The 19,058-nt window shown below is 39.9% G+C and overlaps 1 protein-coding gene across 2 annotated transcripts; it reads right to left on the reverse strand.

Annotated features, from left to right (window-relative positions):
- Window positions 1-189: 189 nt before the first annotated feature.
- On the reverse strand, window positions 190-17,375 carry LOC143040087 (venom protease-like). 2 transcript variants are annotated; one of them, XM_076210754.1, is made up of 8 exons: window positions 17,280-17,375; window positions 10,128-10,289; window positions 8,925-9,073; window positions 8,508-8,655; window positions 4,406-4,517; window positions 3,456-3,652; window positions 3,104-3,303; window positions 190-2,041 (listed from the first exon to the last, which is right to left on the reverse strand). In XM_076210754.1, the coding sequence occupies exons 2-8, from the start codon at window positions 10,216-10,218 to the stop codon at window positions 1,838-1,840; spliced, it is 1,101 nt and encodes a 366-aa protein (XP_076066869.1). In that variant the 5' UTR covers window positions 10,219-10,289; window positions 17,280-17,375; the 3' UTR covers window positions 190-1,837. The 2 variants fall into 2 exon arrangements, with proteins under 2 accessions (XP_076066869.1, XP_076066870.1); XM_076210755.1 differs by lacking the exon at window positions 17,280-17,375 and adding an exon at window positions 12,459-12,477.
- Between the last annotated feature and the right edge of the window lie 1,683 nt (window positions 17,376-19,058).

The raw sequence follows: 19,058 nt of genomic DNA on the forward strand, positions 1-19,058 counted from the left end.
GTATAGTGACAATGATACCACTTTACATCTTTCAACTGAAGTGTTCAACAACTTGCAATGGTGTAAAATAAATCAGTGTTCACGTACTTCAGATGTGCTTAGATGAAAAAGTGTTACTTTAAATCTATAAGCCTCTAAATACTAATACATTACACAAGAAGGGATTTTCTGCGACAGTAAAACAAGGTATATAGTTTAAAATTGTTTATCTTGGTTAGAAATAGGGTTATCAGAGGTCTGATTCCTAAGTCAGCATGGACCGTGCCTCTATTATACCTACTTATGGGATGTTTATCATATTTTTAAAAGGATCAGTTTGTCGAGTGTACAATAGTTGGAAAGGCATATAAGAGGATTAGGAGGGGGACAGAGGGAGTAATTGGTGAGGAACAGTGTGGCTTTAGGAAAGGTAGAAGATGTGTGATCATATTTTTGTGGTAAGGCAGATTTGCAAAAAAAATTTGATGAAAGGTAAGGATGTTCTTTGGGCCTTTATGGATTTTGAGAAGGCTTATGACAGGGTAGACAGAGGTATTGCATATATATGGGATAGGGGGGAAGTTGTTAAGGAGAATCAAAAGCTTTTACATGAGTAGTAGAGCTTGTGTTCGTGTTGGGAATAGTACAAGTGAATGGTTTGATGTGAAGGTGGCTGTACTAAGGTTGTGTTTTGTCACCATGACTGTTCAATGTGTACACAGATGGGGTGGTACAGGAGGTAGTTACAAGGGTGCTGGGTAGAGAATTGGAGATGTGAAAAGAAAGTGGAGGGAAATGGAAGGTGAGCCAGGTGTTGTTTGCTGATGACATTGTGGTTCTGACAGAGTCAGAGGAGGGTCTGAGGCAGTTAGTAATGGAGCTTGGGAAAGTATGTGATAGGAGGAAGTTAGTTATTTTCCTTTTATTCCCCTACCCCTAATTTTTTTTAAATTTTATTTTAGGTTTGGTTAGGTGGGGGCAATAACCTAACCTAAGATAAAAAAATAAAAAAATAAAATAAATAAAATAAAATAAAGTGGATAAATAAAATAAAATAAAGTGGTAAAAATAATAAAAGTTTCGGAACTTCAAAGTAAATGTAGATAAAAGCAAAGTGATGAGATGTACAAGAGATGAAGGTAGCAGTTTATGTGAGAAAGGTTAAATGTGGACTTCTATTTTACAGGCTCAATGTGTTAAGGAGAGGAAAGCAGCTCTCCATGTGTGAAAAATTGAGAGAAATACAATTAAAATTGATAAGGGCCCAGTTTTGGGCCCAGTCTGAAGAGCAAATGTGAGCCTCTCAAGGCTGCACCTTCTGATGAAAGTGAGAAGGTTGACATATTTTAAAGATGGGTAGTTTTGCTATCCATCTTGTAGGACCACCATATGAAGATACCTATCACTGGTCCTGTACATACATAAATAATTCTATTATGCAATCCTGTGCAATATGGAATGCCTATAATTTACATCATATATAGATAAATATACACACACACACACATCTAAATCACATAAAATTTGGCAAAATTAATTTTTTCTGTATACAGCCTCGTGTTAGTATGACTTTATCATTTGCTGTATTGTGGATTTCTATCATAGTAATGTACTAATATACAATACACTATCACTTAGTATCTTAAGAATAGTCATAACGACCTTACCAAACTTTACACTGAGCATTTCCCAAGCAAAGTATATATTCTTTTTCAATGAATTCCTCATTCTCATCTGATAGGCAGCTTTCCTGTTCACTCCTAATCTTCTTTTGTTATGTATTACCGTCAATAAAAGTTAAGACTTTCCAATGGCATTTTCACATTTTTTTTTTTTTTTGCTGCAGCTGGTTCTGCTTCTATGGTAAAACATTTTCTGTAATCCAATCAATATAATGACTGACAGATGTATAAACACCAGGGAATCCTTCTTCTCCGCATGATAATCCATATGATGTCAGACCAATCAAACGATAGGGAGGTCCAGATTTATTTCCAAGGACTAGAGGACCCCCAGAATCTCCTTGGCAAGAATCCTTGCCACCTTTTCCTCCTGCACAAAGCTGAAAGAAAGATGAACATCATTATATGCAATCAATGCATACATACATACATATACCAAAGGCTTTTTCCCCTTACATGGGAGGGGGGGTAGCCATCAAGAAAAAGGCATAGAAACCACTTCCACCCATTCCATTTCCTATATATTCCACTCCCCTCCACCCTCCCTCTTATCTTGGCACCTCCTGGATGACAGGTCATCCCTGCATCCTGTCCACTGTAATCAATACTTAGGAATATTAGAACTACCCTTTAAACTCCCAGTCACACAGCACTTGTCTATGACAAACAACCCTCCACTCTTTTTACTTTTGCCATTCTTACATCTCCCTAAAAAATATCTGTTACTTCCTAAGTCTCCATTCTTTTGTTATCCTATGCTATGGTGTTGGGAGGATAAGAATGCTGTTAATCTGTTACTTTGTAAACTTTTTCATCTCACCATCAGAAAAGAAGACACCAATGTTGAAAGTTCTGTATATTTCGATCACTAACTGTGATCTTCTTCAGCAGAATGATCACAGTTAGTGATCGAAATATACAGAACTTTCGACATTAGCATTTTCTTTTCCGATGGTGGGATAAAAAAGCTTATTTTATTGATGTGCTATGACATTACTTTACTGTCTGTTCCCTTGTGTTCCATAGGCCAAAATGAGATAGTGTGGTGCCTAGGAACTACTTTCACTGTTGGTAGAACAGTAGCCAAACAGAAAATCATCCACCTGACCCAACCAAGTTTCCACGTGCTAGTCACTTAAAATTACCCATTTATTCCACAGATTTACCCAGTATTTACCTAGTTGTATTATACGGGAAGGGAGCTATGTACCTTTCAGCATCAAGTTTATTCTTAAAATCGTGAATAGTATTTGCACAAACTATTACATGTGTGCATGCAAGCAAAGCTGACTGCCGACTGGAACCTGATCCTTCTTGTTTCAACCAATACCCAATTTTGAAACCTGTCATAAATCATGTCACTAAATAGTAGGTTGCACTGACCATACATTCAATTACAGATGATACGATGGAGTATACGTGAATATTGTACTTATTATTACCTGAGTCTCTTTAAGTGTCCCTCTTCCAGTGGTTTCATTGCACTGTTTGAGGTCTGCAAGTGGGAGTACAACCCGAAGAAGTTCGTCGCTTGTGGCTCCCTTTTCTGTGTACCCCCAACCTGCCACTTCAGGTGAGACACCATCAGCAAGAACACTTGCACGTATGTTCGGAGGTGGCAGACACACAGGGTTGATATAGACTGGAAGAGAACCAAAATCAGATTCCTTGTCCAAGCATAATTAAGACAGTGGGGAAAAAAGAAAGAAAAGAAAAGAATAGAAAAAAAAAAAAATGAAATGTTATTGTGACATGAAAGTTGAAAGCAGTATGAAGATGTACAATAATGCTCACCAGTGAATTCAACTTTCCTGTCCAATCGAATGAGTGCAATATCATTGGCAACTGTCCTGCTTTCATAGTTAGGGTGAACAATGACTTTCTCTATGTTGTAATCTTCATGGGGGTCAGAGCATTTTGGGTTCCCGTTGTTCAATACTTTGCAGTCATCTTCAGTGGACAAGGTGTGTTCGCCCATTCTTACAAGAGATCTGAAACCAATTGCATTTGTTCAATAAGAAATTTTTAGTATATGAACTAGCATAGGATGTGTGAGAAATTGCATTATACAGGGAGTTACCAGTCTTATGTAAATATATCATGCATCCATATCACAAAAAACCCTCCTTCTTTCCTAAACCTTTACCATTCTTCCCCAATTACTTACATTGCCCTCCCTTAGGCATACACTAAACAACCTCACTAGCCAATCAACTATGTTCCTACACTTATCAGACATTCCTCATAACACCCACCTAACCAAACATTCACTTTCATGCTGTTTCCATGTGGGTCTATTTCTGTCACCAGCTCTTGAAAGGAGGAGGAGGAGGGGGAAGAGAAGGAAGTAGAGGAGGAAGAACAGGAAGAAAGAGGAGCACATTCATTGTCACATCCATTCTTATGTGAGGGTGCTAAATTTTGAGGAGAAGCAATGGGAAAATGGTTCTCTATGTGTCCATACTCCAGGACCCCACATGCTCTATATACCCATCACTGGTCCCTGAGGTACTTGACTTTCATCTACAATATGTTAAAGATATGCTTATAATAATTTCCTTTCTTAGGTTTTCCCTACCTGCGGAAGTTCCTTCTTACAAATTACATAATCACTGATTCTCTTTACTTGACTTTCATCTACAATATGTTAAAGATATGCTTATAATAATTTCCTTTCTTATGTTTTCCCTGCCAGTGGAAGTTCCCTCTTACAAATTACATAATCACTGATTCTCTTTACTTACAGCTCAAACAACCGGAGGTCTCTGACACAATGTGCAGCTGTGATAACGTAACGATCTGAGATGAGCCCGCCTCCACACTGGAACTTTGTGGGTTTGTTTGGGAAGCCCTTCTCTGTTAAGGAATGGAGAAGAGAACATACATATATACATACATGTACCAATGGCTTTTTCCCCCCTTATAAGGGGAAGGGTGAGTGTAAGTTTGGGAGTGTAAGTGGGAGGTTATCAGGAGTGAAGAGAGGGCGAGGGAGGGAAGGGGTGGCTATTCTAGTAAGTGAAGAGATAGGTAAATGGGTAGTGGAGTGGAAGGAGGTTTCCTCAAGGATGATGTGGATGAAGGTGAAACTGGGAAAGGAGATGTGGGTCTTTGTAAATGCATATGGGCCTGGCAGTGAGAAGAGTGTAGAAGAAAGGGAGGCCTTTTGGATAGATTTAAATGAGTGCATAGAGGATTTAGGAAGAAATGTCAATGTAATAGTACCGGGAGACCTTAATGCTAGGGTAGGAAATGGTCCAATCGATGGAGTGCTTGGGAAATGTGGAGTTTCAGGAAAGAATCGTAGTGGAAATGTGTCTAGAAAGAGAATTGATGATAGCAAATACAGTGTTTCGGAAGAAAGTCAAGCATAAGTACACATGGGAGAGGGTGGTGGATGGAAGGGTGGTAGATAAAGCGCTAATGGATTATGTAGTGGTAAATAGGATTATGATAGGAGGAGTTAAGGATGTACATGTGCTAAGGGGAGAGGGTGGGGGAATATCAGATAATTTTTTGGTGGAAGGTAAGTTGAGAGTGGAGGATAGATGGAGAAAGAGAAAAGGGACAAAAGGTAGGGAGGTGCTTAGAGTGAACTCTGAATGAAAAGGAAAAGGAGTACGAAAAGAAGCTGAAGGAGGAGTGGGAGGGAGTGAAGGATAGAGTAGAGCTAGGAGTGGAGGAGGAATGGGGATGGTTCAAGGAGGGAGTCATAAAGTGTGCAAGGATGGTGTGTGGAACAAGAAGGACAGGAGGAAATAGAAGAAAGGGTAGTGAATGGTGGGATGAGGAAACAAAGAAAGTTGTAGAAGAGAAGAAGCGAGCTTTCACAGATTGGTTACAAAATAGGACGAGGGAGTCATATGAGAGGTACAAAGAAAAGAAAAGAGAAGTAAAGAAAAAGGTAAAGGAAGCAAAGAAGAGAGCAGATGTGAAATGGGGTAAGGGTATGATAGAAAAATTTGAAAGTAATAAAAAGATGTTTTGGAAAGAAATTAAGAGAGGAAGAGGAGGCGAATCAAGTAGAGAAGAAAAGGTAAAAGGTGCAGATGGAGAGATGATAATGGAAGAGAAGGCAGTAAGTGGAAGATGGGCAGAATATTTTAGGGAGTTGCTAAATGTGAAGGAGGATAGGGAGGGAAAGATAGCTGCAGTGGGAAATGCGAAGAAAATGAGTGTGATGAGTGAGGAGAATGGAGGAGAAATAAAAAAGGATGAGGTGAAGGCAGTTGTTAAGATGATGAAAGCAGGTAAGGCACCTGGTCTGGATGGAAGCCATGCAGAATGTCTGAAAAAGGGAGGAACAGTGATGGTGGACTGGCTGGTGAGGTTATTTAATGTTTGCTGGAGAGAGGGTAGAGTGCCGGAGGAGTGGAGGAGTGCCTGTATAGTTCCACTTTATAAGGGAAAAGGGGACAAGTGTGAATGTAGTAGTTACAGAGGGATTAGCTCGTTAAGTGTAGTTGGGAAGGCTTATGGGAGGATCTTGATTGAGAGGATTAGGAGAGGAACAGGAGTAATTGGTGAGGAACAGTGTGGATTTAGGACAGGTAGAGGTTGTGTAGATCAGATCTTTGTGGTAAGACAGATATGTGAGAAAGCTATAGGAAAGAGAAGGATGTTTTTTGGGCTTTTACGGATCTGGAAAAGGCTTATGATAGGGTAGACAAAAAGGCACTGTGGGAGGTTATGCAGATATACAGGATAGGAGGAAAGCTTCTGGGAGCTGTCAAGAGTTTTTATGAGAGTAGTAGAGCTTGTGTCAGGATTAGAAATGGAGAGAGTGAGTGGTTCGAGGTAAAGGTGGGACTTCGTCAAGGATGCATTGTGTCGCCCTGGCTGTTCAACTTAGACATGGATGGGGTAGTGCGAGAGGTAAATGCAAGGGTAGTGGGTCAGGGATTGGAGATGGTTAAAGATAATGGAGAAAAGTGGGAGGTGAGCCAGCTGTTGTTTGCGGACGACACTGCGCTTGTGGCAGGATCGGAGGAGGGATTGAGGAAGTTGGTGGCAGAGTTTGGGAGAGTATGTGATAGAAGAAAGCTAAAGATAAATGTGGGTAAAAGTAAGATGATGAGATATACAAGGGGGAAGTGGCAGTAGACTGGAAGTGAGCATTATGGGAGAGCAACTGGAGGAAGTGGATAGTTTTAGATACTTGGGTGCAATTGTGGCAGGAAAAGGTGGAGTGAAGGTGGAGGTAGAATGTAGATTGAGAGAAGCAAGTAAATGCCTTGGTGGATTAAAGAGTGTAATGAGGAATAGACATTTGGGAATGGATGCGAAGAGGAGACTGTATGAAGGAGTGATTGTGCCAACAGCACTGTATGGGGCAGAAACATGGAACATAAGTGAAGAAGAGAGGAGTTTGAATGTGTTTGAGATGAGGTGTCTGAGAAGTATGATGGGGGTTACTAGGCTAGAGTGAGAAATGAGGAGGTGAGGAGGAGAACAGGGGTGGAAAGGGAGCTGGGAGATAGGGTTGATGAAAGAATATTAGGATGGTTTGGACACATGGAAAGAATGAGTGAAGAAAGACTAGTAAAAGAGGTATGGAAGGCAGATGTGGAGGGAGTGAACATGAGGGGACGTCCTAGGATGAGGTGGATGGATGGGGTGAAGGGGGCTTTGGGGAAGAGGGGAATGTCTGTTGAGTAAGGACGGGAGAGGACAGAAGACAGGGGTGAATGGAGAATGGTTGTATATGGATGATGTTGTGATTGCATGAGGTGGAATGGGTGCGGGGATGGGGGGTGAGGTAGTATGTGTGAACAAAATTTGACACAGCCCGAAGGGATTTCTCCCAGTCTTCTCCTTTTATGCAATGGGGGGAAGGAGAGGGGGGTCGCCGATTTAATGAAGCAGCCTTGCTGTGGATGTGCTGTGTCTTGCGACACTGCTTCTGACCCAGGGCAGTGGACAAGGTGCAGGGATGACCCGTCATCCAGGAAGTGCTATGATAAGAGGGAGGGTGGAGGGGTGTGGAGTGTATTCAGGGATGGAATGGGTGGAAATGATTTTATGCCTTTTCCTTTTTGGCTACCTCCCTTGTAAGGGGGAAAAAGCCTTGGTATATGTATGTATGTATGTATAAGGGCAGTGGACAGGATGCAGGGATGACCCATCATCCAGGAGGTGCCAAGATAAGATAGAGGGAGGAGGGTGGAGGGGAGTGTAATATATGGGAAATGGAATGGGTGGGAGTAGTTTCTATGCCTTTTTCTTTTTGGCTACCCCCTCGGCAAGGGGAAAAAGCCTTTGGTATATGTATGTATAAGGGAGGTAGCCAAAAAACAAAGGCATAAATACCACTCACACCCATTTCATCCCTAATACACTCCACTCCCCTCCACCCTCTTCCCTCCCTGCCTTTTATCTTGGCACCTCCTGGAACGAGTTAGTAATAAAAAGAACCAAGGGAATAACTATAGGTTCTCCAAGGTTGAGGAATGGGTATCATTACACAGTTGAACCAATTCAAAACACCCTTGAAAGGAAGAAGACTTGAGACAATTCCCGAGATTAAGGCAAATACGACGAAAGAGCTGAAGGACATTACAGAAGAAGCATACCAGGACCGTTTCAACAAGTGGAAGCACCGTTGGGATAAGTGCGTGCATTGGGGAGGAGAGTACTTTGAAAGGGGACCCAGATCTATAACTTCTAAATAAAGTACATTTTGCTTTATGACGTCAGTCCGCGTATTTTTATTTAACAGACCTCGTATATGTATGCAAGTCTTATTCCAGGTATCCTAGATTACCATCAAAACAATATTCTTCTTTGAAACTTCTAAACTATTCTCTTATGCCAATTCATGAATATGTTGTGAATTAAGAAACTTACCTATATAACCAAGAGCTGCAACCCATGGGTATTCTCCATAGTCAGCTTCTTCACCATTGAAAATACGATCAGGGATTCTGTGGTCTCCACACAAAGAGAGGAGTTTGGGGTCTTGTAGTGGAGAGGGGCCCACAGGACAGCAGGTCACCTATAAGAGAAGGATGAATACATCTATTCCAAACATATACCAAAGGATTTTTCCCCCTTACAAGGGAGGTAGCCAAAAAAACAAAGGCATAAAAACCATTCCCACATCCTTCTTATTCCTCATCCCGAGTTTACTTTGTTCACTTCTGCTTTCCCCTTCCTTTCACTGTTTTTTTTCAATCATTTTCAATATAATATATATCTATACAAATAGATATGTATATATTCATGGGATGAAGAAGAAAGCCAAAAAGATACATGTCTAATTACCTTGGGTTGATTGTTGTGGAAGCCGCAAATAGCAGCACGGATTTTCTGGATGTTTTCTTTACTCCGATCCTTAAGGAGAGCCAGGATAGAGGGGCAGTTCCTTAGAAACACACAAGGGCACCCCTGCTCTTCCGTTGGGAAAGCAAAGGCTGGAAAAACAAATGTCAACTCAGATGTTTTTATTTTATCCCATTTCATGATGGGAGACTACCTGTCTACTGGAACCTACTGACAAGTTTAATAGATTGACTCGTGCTTTTCAAGCTGGTTCCATAGATTGGGGGTAAACTTCCTGCTTTATTTTCAGTTTGAAGCACTTTACTCACTTCCCTACCTGAGGATGCTTTCTATTTCATTCTATGTGTTTATAGACTATTTCATTCTGTTGAATGGCAACTCTTCAATAGGGAAGAAGTTAAAGCATCTGAATCATTTTTTACATCACCTTTGCTCTTTGAACTTTTACTGCAAAAGCAAGTTGGATTTACCATTGGCCATTGCATTTGAATTCAGGTCTGTGTCATGAGAAGTGAGAAAAACGTCATCACAGGTGACACGCCGCTGATCAAAACCAGACTGGCTGTCACACACCTCGAGCTAGGCCTTTATACTCGCTGTAGTTGGCAAGCATAGTTTGCAAAGACATCCCAGCCAGTCAGCTAGCAGCCAATCAGAAACTCGGGAAAGCTCCCTGGGTTCCTGATTGGCTGCTGGCTGACTGACTGGGATGTCTTTGCAAATTATGGTTGCCAACTACAGCGAGTATAAAAGCCTAGCTCAAGTTGTGTCATGGCCAGTCTGGTTTTGACCAGTGGCCATCACCACAACACTGATACAAAGACAATAAGTCATTCATTCTGGCTGCTGCCAGGCTTTTCATTCTGCTGTGTGCCACACCTTCATTAAAGATGAGATTAGCAGTAACTTTATGCCTCATTGCTGCTCAGGCCTAATACTCAGTTACATACATATACCAAAGGCCTTTTCCCCCTACACGGGGGGTAGCCAAAAAGAAAAAGCCATAGAAACCCCTCCCACCCATTCCATTTCCTATATATTCCACTCCCCTCCACCCTCTTCCTCTCAGTTACTCGTGGAAAAGTTTCATTCTTTACCTCCATATACTACATACATGAGAATGTAATGGTCTTAAGTATACATAATATGTCAAGTTACGACCTTATTTACAGCATGCCAACTGACCTTGTCTGGGCCGTCTGATTGACACAGCTTCAGAGGGAATAAAAGCTACTGCCAACAGGGTCAAGAGCCACACCAGTAGATGATGTGCCATGGTGCAAATATTGTCACTCGTGTACAGATGATCTTCAGCGGATGCGTCCTAAGTCCCCGTCAGCATTTATTCTGCAAAGAGGATCAGATGTTGTAATACGAAGAATTAGATTACTTTTCTTCTTCACTATTTGATAAGGGAGAAATGACAAACGTTTTCCAGTAAATAAGGTATTTTGTGGGGGAGGGTTTCCCCAAATGCCAAATTGGTACGAGGTTACTACCGTCTAGTAGAATTTGCCTTTTATCTTTCCAGCATGGAGTTCTGGCCTCAACTGGAGAGTAAATCCATTTTATGTTAGCCAAAATGAAATGTGTTAAACTGTCTCATCATAGGAAAGAAGTTAAATGAGGTGGCACCTGTAGAAGATTGTCATTACAGCAAAGGTACTAACGGAGCTATGCACAGTGGTGGGATTCAGCTAGTTCTCACGAACCTGTTCTTGGAGTTTCATGATCTCCATGAACCAGTTATCAAAATTTGGCTTGTACAGGCTATAATAGTCTAAGTGATATCTACATGGCACAGTGTGAGATCCTGTTAAAATTTTTGAATCCTACCATTAGATATGCACTAACCCCAAGGTTACTACAATGCTATAGTACTCACTACTACATATCTACCAATAGGCCTTTTCCCTCTTAAGAGGGGTAGCCAAATCAAAACATATATCCACCCACACCCATCCAGAAGACTCGTTTACCGTTATTCCCAGTGTAACTCCTAGCTCACCTCACCTATGGACAAGTGGTGGGGAAATAAGAAGGAACTTCTTTCATTGATCCCCAACTCTAGACTTGTTAGCCAGTACATTAAGGTCTTAAAATATTGGCATGTCTATCGTAACGGTCCTTGAATGTGGCGATCATCGGCACAGTAACTACACTCTCAGGGAAAGCATTCCAGTTGTCAATAATCTTTACTGCAAACCAATTTCGTTTGAGAGCTGTCCTCCATTGGTCTGGTTTATCAAGTTTCAGCGAGTGCCCTTGTAGATTATTTGCGTTCCTCTCAAAAAACCTTGTATATGGAATGTCCTCATAGCTATGCATCAGTTTGAATGTTTCAATCATGTTCCTACCTCTCTTGCCTTTCTTGGAGTGTGTGCAGACCTAGCTTGTATAGCAATTCCTTTAACTCAGATATCATTTTCATGACCCTTCGTTGTACTCTTTCTAGGGTCTGGATGTCTTTTACAAGGCAGGGAGACCAGAACTGCACTCCAAAATCCAGGATTGGGTGGACAAGGGAGAGATACAGAGGGAGCACTACTTCCAGCTTCCTGGTTCAGCACATAGAAGTTCCTCCTGATAAGTCCTAAACAATTATTGGCTTTGGCAGCTACCTTTGATACACGAGCAGAAGATTTTAATGTGTCAGATACCAGGATGCCAAGGTCCTGTTCCTGGGAATATTTTTGTAAGGCCACTCCATTTAACTGGTACTCGGCTTTAGGGTTGTTGAATCCAATATACTATATGTGGCAGAACATATATGGATGACCCTATATTATATAGGGTCATCCATATGTTCTGCCACACTTCTAGGGCAATGCAGCACAACACAGTTTATGTAGCAGTTACTAACTCACTCCGTTAAGTACTCAAAAATATGGAATAAATAGCTCCAATGATAAAAAATAAACAAGTCAACTGATAACTCGACTTTTATCTTTCCGTTTTGTCACACTATCTCGCCTTTACAACTCAACTTCCTTGGTGCAATATTGTCCCCGAGGGTAAAAATACGATTTATTGCTAACAATATAATATACCAATTCCATACATTCTACAACTATACCCTACCTATACAACCATTCCCAGCAGCCCACTTTAGTACTGCAGTTCCTCAAACACCAATACCACGTATTTTCTTTTTCTATAGAATATATGTTTCTCGAAATCATAATTATAGGCAACCCAAAGCATAAAAACCTAATTCATACATCAATACTCATACAGCTAAACTATTTATAAAATGTTATACGAACATTCATACAAACTTCCTACTATTTAAATGAATGCCATTAACCTATACATTTACAAGATTGAACTTCCGGCGAAAATATGTATAATTTTATTTCACTCAAACAAATTTTGATCACGACAATTCTGAAAATAGTAAATTTCCTTTGTACACTTCATGAAAAAACTGGAGCATAGCCCTTAAAATACCACATATAGGAGCTTCTACATTACCTTTAGAATGTGGGAATTGTTATTGGGTATCTTAGTGCTTACCTTAGTTCGGGAAACTTTCCCTCAGTGACATTTTCTTCGATTCAGGAGCCTGTCCTGAAACTTCGAACAATGCCTATCGTAACTTTAAATAAGATACGATTAAAATTCCCTCCTCTTTATTTTGTTTATTAAATCTATGTAACTATTTTGATTTAATAAATTGGGAATTAACTTTGAGAAATTACTTAAAGTAAATATTAACCCGTGGCCTTCTGAGCTCTTATTGAACTCAGTCCCCTGTAGTAATTCCTTTCTTTACTTAGTTATTACATATACAATAAAGGAGAGTTATGTATACAATAAATATATGTGATAACTAAATAAAGAAAAGAATTACTACATATATTACAGTCCCTTGGTACAGTGCGCACTAACGTCGGAACAGTCGTTAGATTACACAGATCTCAGTACGAAGGACATTTTTTTGGAAACCTCTAACCTAGGGATCACGTCTTCGGTTCAGTAGGCCTTCAAGATATCGTATTTCTAAAGCAACTACATTTAGAGAATCTACGCAGGTACAAAGGTGACCAGTAAGTTCTCAAATGTAATTTATGAAATACTGAACCGTAGTTTTCATAAGAACTGGATAATCTAAGCCAGACCTTGGAGGAATTTCTGAATGGCTTTCGTCAGCATTTGGAATAAAATTGAAAATCAACTATGTTTTAATATTTTTTCGGAAAAAAAACATGACGTTTCCTTACATTTTTATGAATAAATAATAATAATAATAATGTTTATTTGGCATTGAAGCAATATAAATGAAGTGCAGATAATGAAAAGAACACATAGTAATAGTTCGAAATGTGTGTGAATTATTGGACTCTACCTGCTACAGTAAAATGTACAATATTCATAAGACCTTGCAATCTTCATTTACTCCTGCAATATACACTAGGCCTGACTGTCAAGACGCGTTTTTTCCCTTTGATAATTACCCCATAAGATACCCACCTATCTTATTACTATGGTGACATCATCTAATGAAAATCTCTTTCTCTGAATAGTTAAGATAAGAGGAAAAAAATATATCAAGCATGATTTCAACGTAAGACGAGTTTATCGGAAAGCTTGTCCAGGTTTAATTATAGACGAATTCCTGAGAACCAGAACATAAATTTCAATGGAAATATCTAATACGAATTCAGGAGCTGAGAGATTAATCCTCAAAATTACAATGATAATGATAAAACGCGTAGTAAGTTACTGAACACCCACTTAAGCGAACAAAATAAATCATTGCTTTAATCATTTTTACCTCGACCACCACAGTTTACTGACAAGGCAATTGGCGAAGCTCTACCTACTGTGCTTCTTGTGTACCAGCATAACCGTAGAGCATACAATAATTGTTGTAATCTATATTAATGTAATTTTTCTGCCCTCCTACAGGAACTATCATTCCGTGACCTACTTTTTATGAAATCAACGAAACGAAGTCCTTGCCAAACGTACGATGTTCCGGAAACGTCGTCGTACAATATTGTTTCTGCCTTTCAAGTTGGGTTCCATGGGGCCTATGCCATTTCCCACAAATGAGTGAGCTTTTTACCACAAAATTCCCACAAGGAAATCAGGATTTCCATATTTTTCCCACAACAAGAAGGAATTGTTATATACACAAATAAGTTCACTGCAATGTATAATTTGCTCATAAAACATCCCATGTGAGCAAATTTCTCAGACAAATTTGTGAAAATTTCCCACAAAATGGCATCAATAGTCGTATGATCTATCATGCCAGCAGTACTGCAAACATGAAAATAAAACGGACGAGGGTACAATGGATAATGCAAGTTTTCATAAAAGGGAACCCTAATGATCAAGTATCATAATTAATGGCATATCAAACGCATCAGCCGTCTATATAATAATAAAATTACACTGTAAATATCAAAAGGCGATAATGCTCTATTTTCAACTACATAAATATCGAACTATACATTTACACAATACACACACACACATGTGTGTATGTGTAATTCACCATGGTCTTGGATCATGTGTTGTACTCGTGATCGACAGCTACTTCCCTCCCAGAGCTCATATATGACCGATCTATGGGTAATGCTGCGACTTACACGCGCACACACTAAGTGTGTTACTGACTGGAAGCCACGAGATGAACAGATGGGGTCAGAAAAGATTGCAGGGGTGACTTCTGTATTAGATAAAGGCTTCTTGCCACTTCTAAGGCACTTTTAAACGCTTGGTCCAGTCGCAAGTCTCATGGAAGTAAACGGGAGATGACTTAGCTCAGCATTTGACTCTAAATGACACACACACACACACACACATATATATATATATATATATATATATATATATATAATACACACACGCATATATAAATATATATATCCACTGTCTAAATTCTGCTATTTCTTCTTGATATACAATCATGCATGCCAGCAAGACAAACTACACTCTAGTATCAAGGATGTTTGGGAAAACCCACCCCATTCCATCCCCGTGGCGTTTACTCAGGGAGACGGGACTGCTCGGACAGTCTAGGGAACGACGACAACAACTGATTTAATACATTTGTTATCTGCATTGTTCTACACTTCATAAACTTCCCTTTGCCCCGCCTTCCGCTTGTGATTATGGGTACAACTTAACCTCCTCTGCTCGAGATGGCCGAGTGCATTTTGCCATGTATTGTTGTTCTTTACCTTTGTTATATATATATATCAAGATTAAATTCACCCTCACCTTCGATCGTTTCCCAACCATGCGTTCTTTATTGGGATACTCTTAATAAGCTTCTTTATAATCCTTACAGACATCACTTTTTTGTTTTATCTCGGGGAGAAAGTTTGTTCTTTTGAGGTCGAAGCTCTGATCTCGTGCTTGCTTTGTTCAGTTTTAATGTTTGACGATTTAAAATGACAATTAGCGACATAATGGCCTGATTGAGGACAGAACCTTTATCTAATGTACGTTTCGCTTGTCTTTACAAATACTTGAAACATCTTCAGCAAGCGAAACGTTGTAATTTGATGCAACCTTTATCAAATGTACGTTTCGCTTGTCTTTACGAATACTTGAAACATCTTCCAACCTTTATCAAATGTTCGTTTCGCTTGTCTTTACGAATACTTGAAACATCTTCAGCAAGCGAAACGTTGTAATTTGATACAGCCTTTATCAAATGTTCGTTTCGCTTGTCTTTACGAATACTTGAAACATCTTCAGCAAGCGAAACGTTGTAATTTGATGCAACCTTTATCAAATGTTCGTTTCGCTTGTCTTTACAAATACTTGAAACATCTTCAGCAAGCGAAACGCTGTAATTTGATACAAAATTCATCCCCACGTAGTAATGTTGGACTTTCTCCGATTTGCCTTGGGCATGAGAGCCCACTCAAGTTTCTCTTTACTTGTGGCTTTCTATTGATATTTTTCAATACCAACGCGCTCATTTTTTTTTTAGCTTGTGCACAGACGAGCCAGTCGTCTCCTTTGTCTCCGTTTAGCTCATCATGTATCGCTTGTTCCAGGGTTACAATCTTAATTCTCTAACTTACAATTCAGATCCAGCTGTCATTCACCGAGTCTAAGTAAAATGAACACTAATTCTTTTGAGTTCTCTGAAGTCTATCTATTAAAGTCGATTGATATTCGTAATGCGTTATTTTTGTCAAATCATTATATTCATAAATAAGTTTATTGTTGTCTAGCATTCCATTATCTTAATTGAGTATTCCTGTTTTTTTTTATAAAAAATACGTTTACAAAAAAAAAAAAATACATCACATCCTGCTGAGCAGGTGCATTGCTCAACCCCATATTTCACGCTGTCGACACATTTTTTTTTCATGGCAATTACAGCTTTTGATCTTCCATTACATTTCCTACTTCACTTTTCTGATATTTCTACCTGTGCGGCTATTTCCCATTGCTACGCTCAAACATTCTCGAAACATAGGTTTGGGTTTCAATTTCTTCCCGTTAATTAAATTCCGCAGTTTACTCTCTGTACGAGAGAAAGCCTTACCGTTTTCTAAGGCACTTTTAGACACTTGCTACCAACGACATCTTTCTAAAATAACACAAAAATTAATCATTCACACCAAATTTCTTGATGGTTATCACCCATGATTGTCCAGTGATATGCAAGAATCAAATCATGGCAATTTAGTGTCATATTTCAAGACATCGTCGAAGAAATTTTTGAAAACAAATATACAGATTAATTCGCCCTGGAAGCACGCCACTGGAGGACAAGAAATATGGACTAAATAAAAGATGAAACAAACAAACAAATAAACAAACTATCAGGAATAATTAAGAAAAAGTGTCACAATAATTACGATAATAATTTAAACAAACAAACAAACGATAGAGAACGTGTTGAAGCATACGTGTGAATAAATATGCGAATTGTTAATGATTTTGGGTATGGTTTGGATGTATGTTCCCACCAGGCCACTCCACTATCTGTGTATGAATTCACTTTCTAGACTGTGTCACCCAGGGTACGTAAGCCAAGGTGTTATACTATTATACTGCCCCATGGAACAGTTACTCCTTGGGTTTCTCCATGATTTCAAAGAGAAATAACATTCCGGGTATCTTAGATCTTCCCAGCCTCATTATGACACTCCTTCGACACAGAATCTTTACTCCAATGGTGTATTTTCCTTCAGTATTTACGCGGGTGAAATTTACAGGAAACAGTGAAACCCACTGCATTCCATCAGTGTAGTTTCTCTCGTCCACGGCGAGATGCAAATATTAGATTACCCTAAAGGTACGCGTGTATGTAGTGCTACTTTAAATTAACTTTAATAATCTGCAGTAACTTCGTCTTACCTGCAAACTGCAAAAAAAAAAGGGAGTCGTGTTCGTATAAGCCTTGTCTCCTGCCTCTCTTGTCCGTGCTTTGAGCTCGACTAACCTTCGCACAATTCCATGACGCATATTTATAGGTCGCACCCTTTTTTATCCCAGCTAGAGCGGGAACGATACTACTTCCCGTCGGTTATTACACCACTTCACTTATGACGTGACGTTCAGCACTTTGTCTCCGAATGTGAAAACAATTCTAAGATTATACTTGTTGCTTGGGAACCCCTTTACTACTTGGTCGAATGCCTTAAACGGGAACTAAGAGAATTGGGTAAATATCGAATCCATCTGCAGTCTGCTAATTTATTTGTGTGAGAAAGATGATAACCGTTACAACAACGGATATGGTGGGGAACAATCAGATAGAGTGAGAGGAGACAAACTAACAAAAAGAACTGTGGAAAACTGACGTGAATGAACTTGGAAGACCAGGAACGATGTGGCTGGATGCATTGGGGCATTGGATGCACCAGGAATGTTGGTCGAACAGGTTTGTGTTGTTGATGGAAGAATGAACATAGATGGATCTACACGGCTGTTGTGGAAAAAGAGAGAGAGAGAGAGAGAGAGAGAGAGAGAGAAAGAGTGAGTGTGTGTGTGTGTGTGTGTATTCACCTCGGATCTGCTGCAGCCTCTTTTCGAGACAGCCAGACACCACCCTACGGCAGTGAGCTCAGAGCTCATTATTAGCAGATCTCTGGGTAGGTCTGAGACCACTCACACTCCACGCACCGGGAATGCAAGGTCACAACTCCTTGACTAACGTCCCGTACCTACTCGCTGCTAGGTGAACAGGGGCTACACGTGAAAGGAGACAAACCCAACTTGTCTCCGCCCGGCCGGGGAATCGAACCCCGGTTCTCCGGCTTGTGAGGCCAGTGCCTTACCAATCCGCCACCGGGCCGTGTGTGTGTGTGTGTGTGTGTGTGTGTGTGTGTGTGTGCGTGCATTGGGAGAATAAAGAAAAAGGGGAGAGCAGACAGAACTAATGTAATAAAGTAATAAAAAAAACAATGAGAGTTTAAATAGCCATTGCGTGCTTAGGCTTTTCAAAAAAAAGGAAATACGTATATATATATATATATATATATATATATATATATATATATATATATATATATATATATGTATATATATATATATATATATATATATATATATATATATATAAAACCACTCGTTTTCAAAATGTTTCATTCAGTTTCGATAAATTTCTCTTCGATTTTACGATCACAATACAGCTATGAGCCTCTCAACCTGACCCAATCAAATTCATCCCATGGGTGTAGATGATGTGTTCGTTCGTGCGTGTGTGTGGGCGGGGGATGGTGTTGGGGGTAGGGGGGGTGTCGCAGCCCCCATCACCCGCGTCCTCCCCCTCCCTTCCCTGAGGTCATGCATTACACGTGGACATGTAACAGGAAAAAAAGAAGAAAACCCAAAATGTCGTACATGCAACGTGCGACTATGACAGCGCGCTGAAGCATCTTGTGAAGGTTTTTGCCTTCTGCTGCTGTTTCCGGTTCCTCCTCCGGAAGAGGTTTCAGGATACAGAAGAGGAAATCTTTTAGCACACAATGGCATCTTGTGAGGGAGATATCTGCCTTCTGCTGTTTCCAGTTCTTCCTCCGAAAGAGGATTCAGGATCCAAAAGAGGAAAGCTTTGTCCATTTCAACAAATTAATGTTTATATGTATGTATATATGTGCATCTTCAACATGCAAATGTAATGTGTAATATTTT

The sequence above is a fragment of the Oratosquilla oratoria genome, chromosome 27 (genome assembly GCF_046742065.1).
Source record: "Oratosquilla oratoria isolate Oo_2021 chromosome 27, ASM4674206v1, whole genome shotgun sequence".
In the NCBI taxonomy this organism is placed as follows: Eukaryota; Metazoa; Arthropoda; class Malacostraca; order Stomatopoda; family Squillidae; genus Oratosquilla; species Oratosquilla oratoria.

Excerpts from the sequence above, each read along its gene's own strand:
- LOC143040087 (XM_076210754.1), bottom strand. The coding sequence starts at position 10,218 with ATGGCACATCATCTACTGGTGTGGCTCTTGACCCTGTTGGCAGTAGCT. Across the intron at positions 3,653-4,405 it reads GACCTCCGGTTGTTTGAGCT|ATCTCTTGTAAGAATGGGCG; the intron begins GTAAGTAAAGAG and ends AATTGGTTTCAG. Across the intron at positions 2,042-3,103 it reads GGACACTTAAAGAGACTCAG|CTTTGTGCAGGAGGAAAAGG; the intron begins GTAATAATAAGT and ends TCTTTCTTTCAG.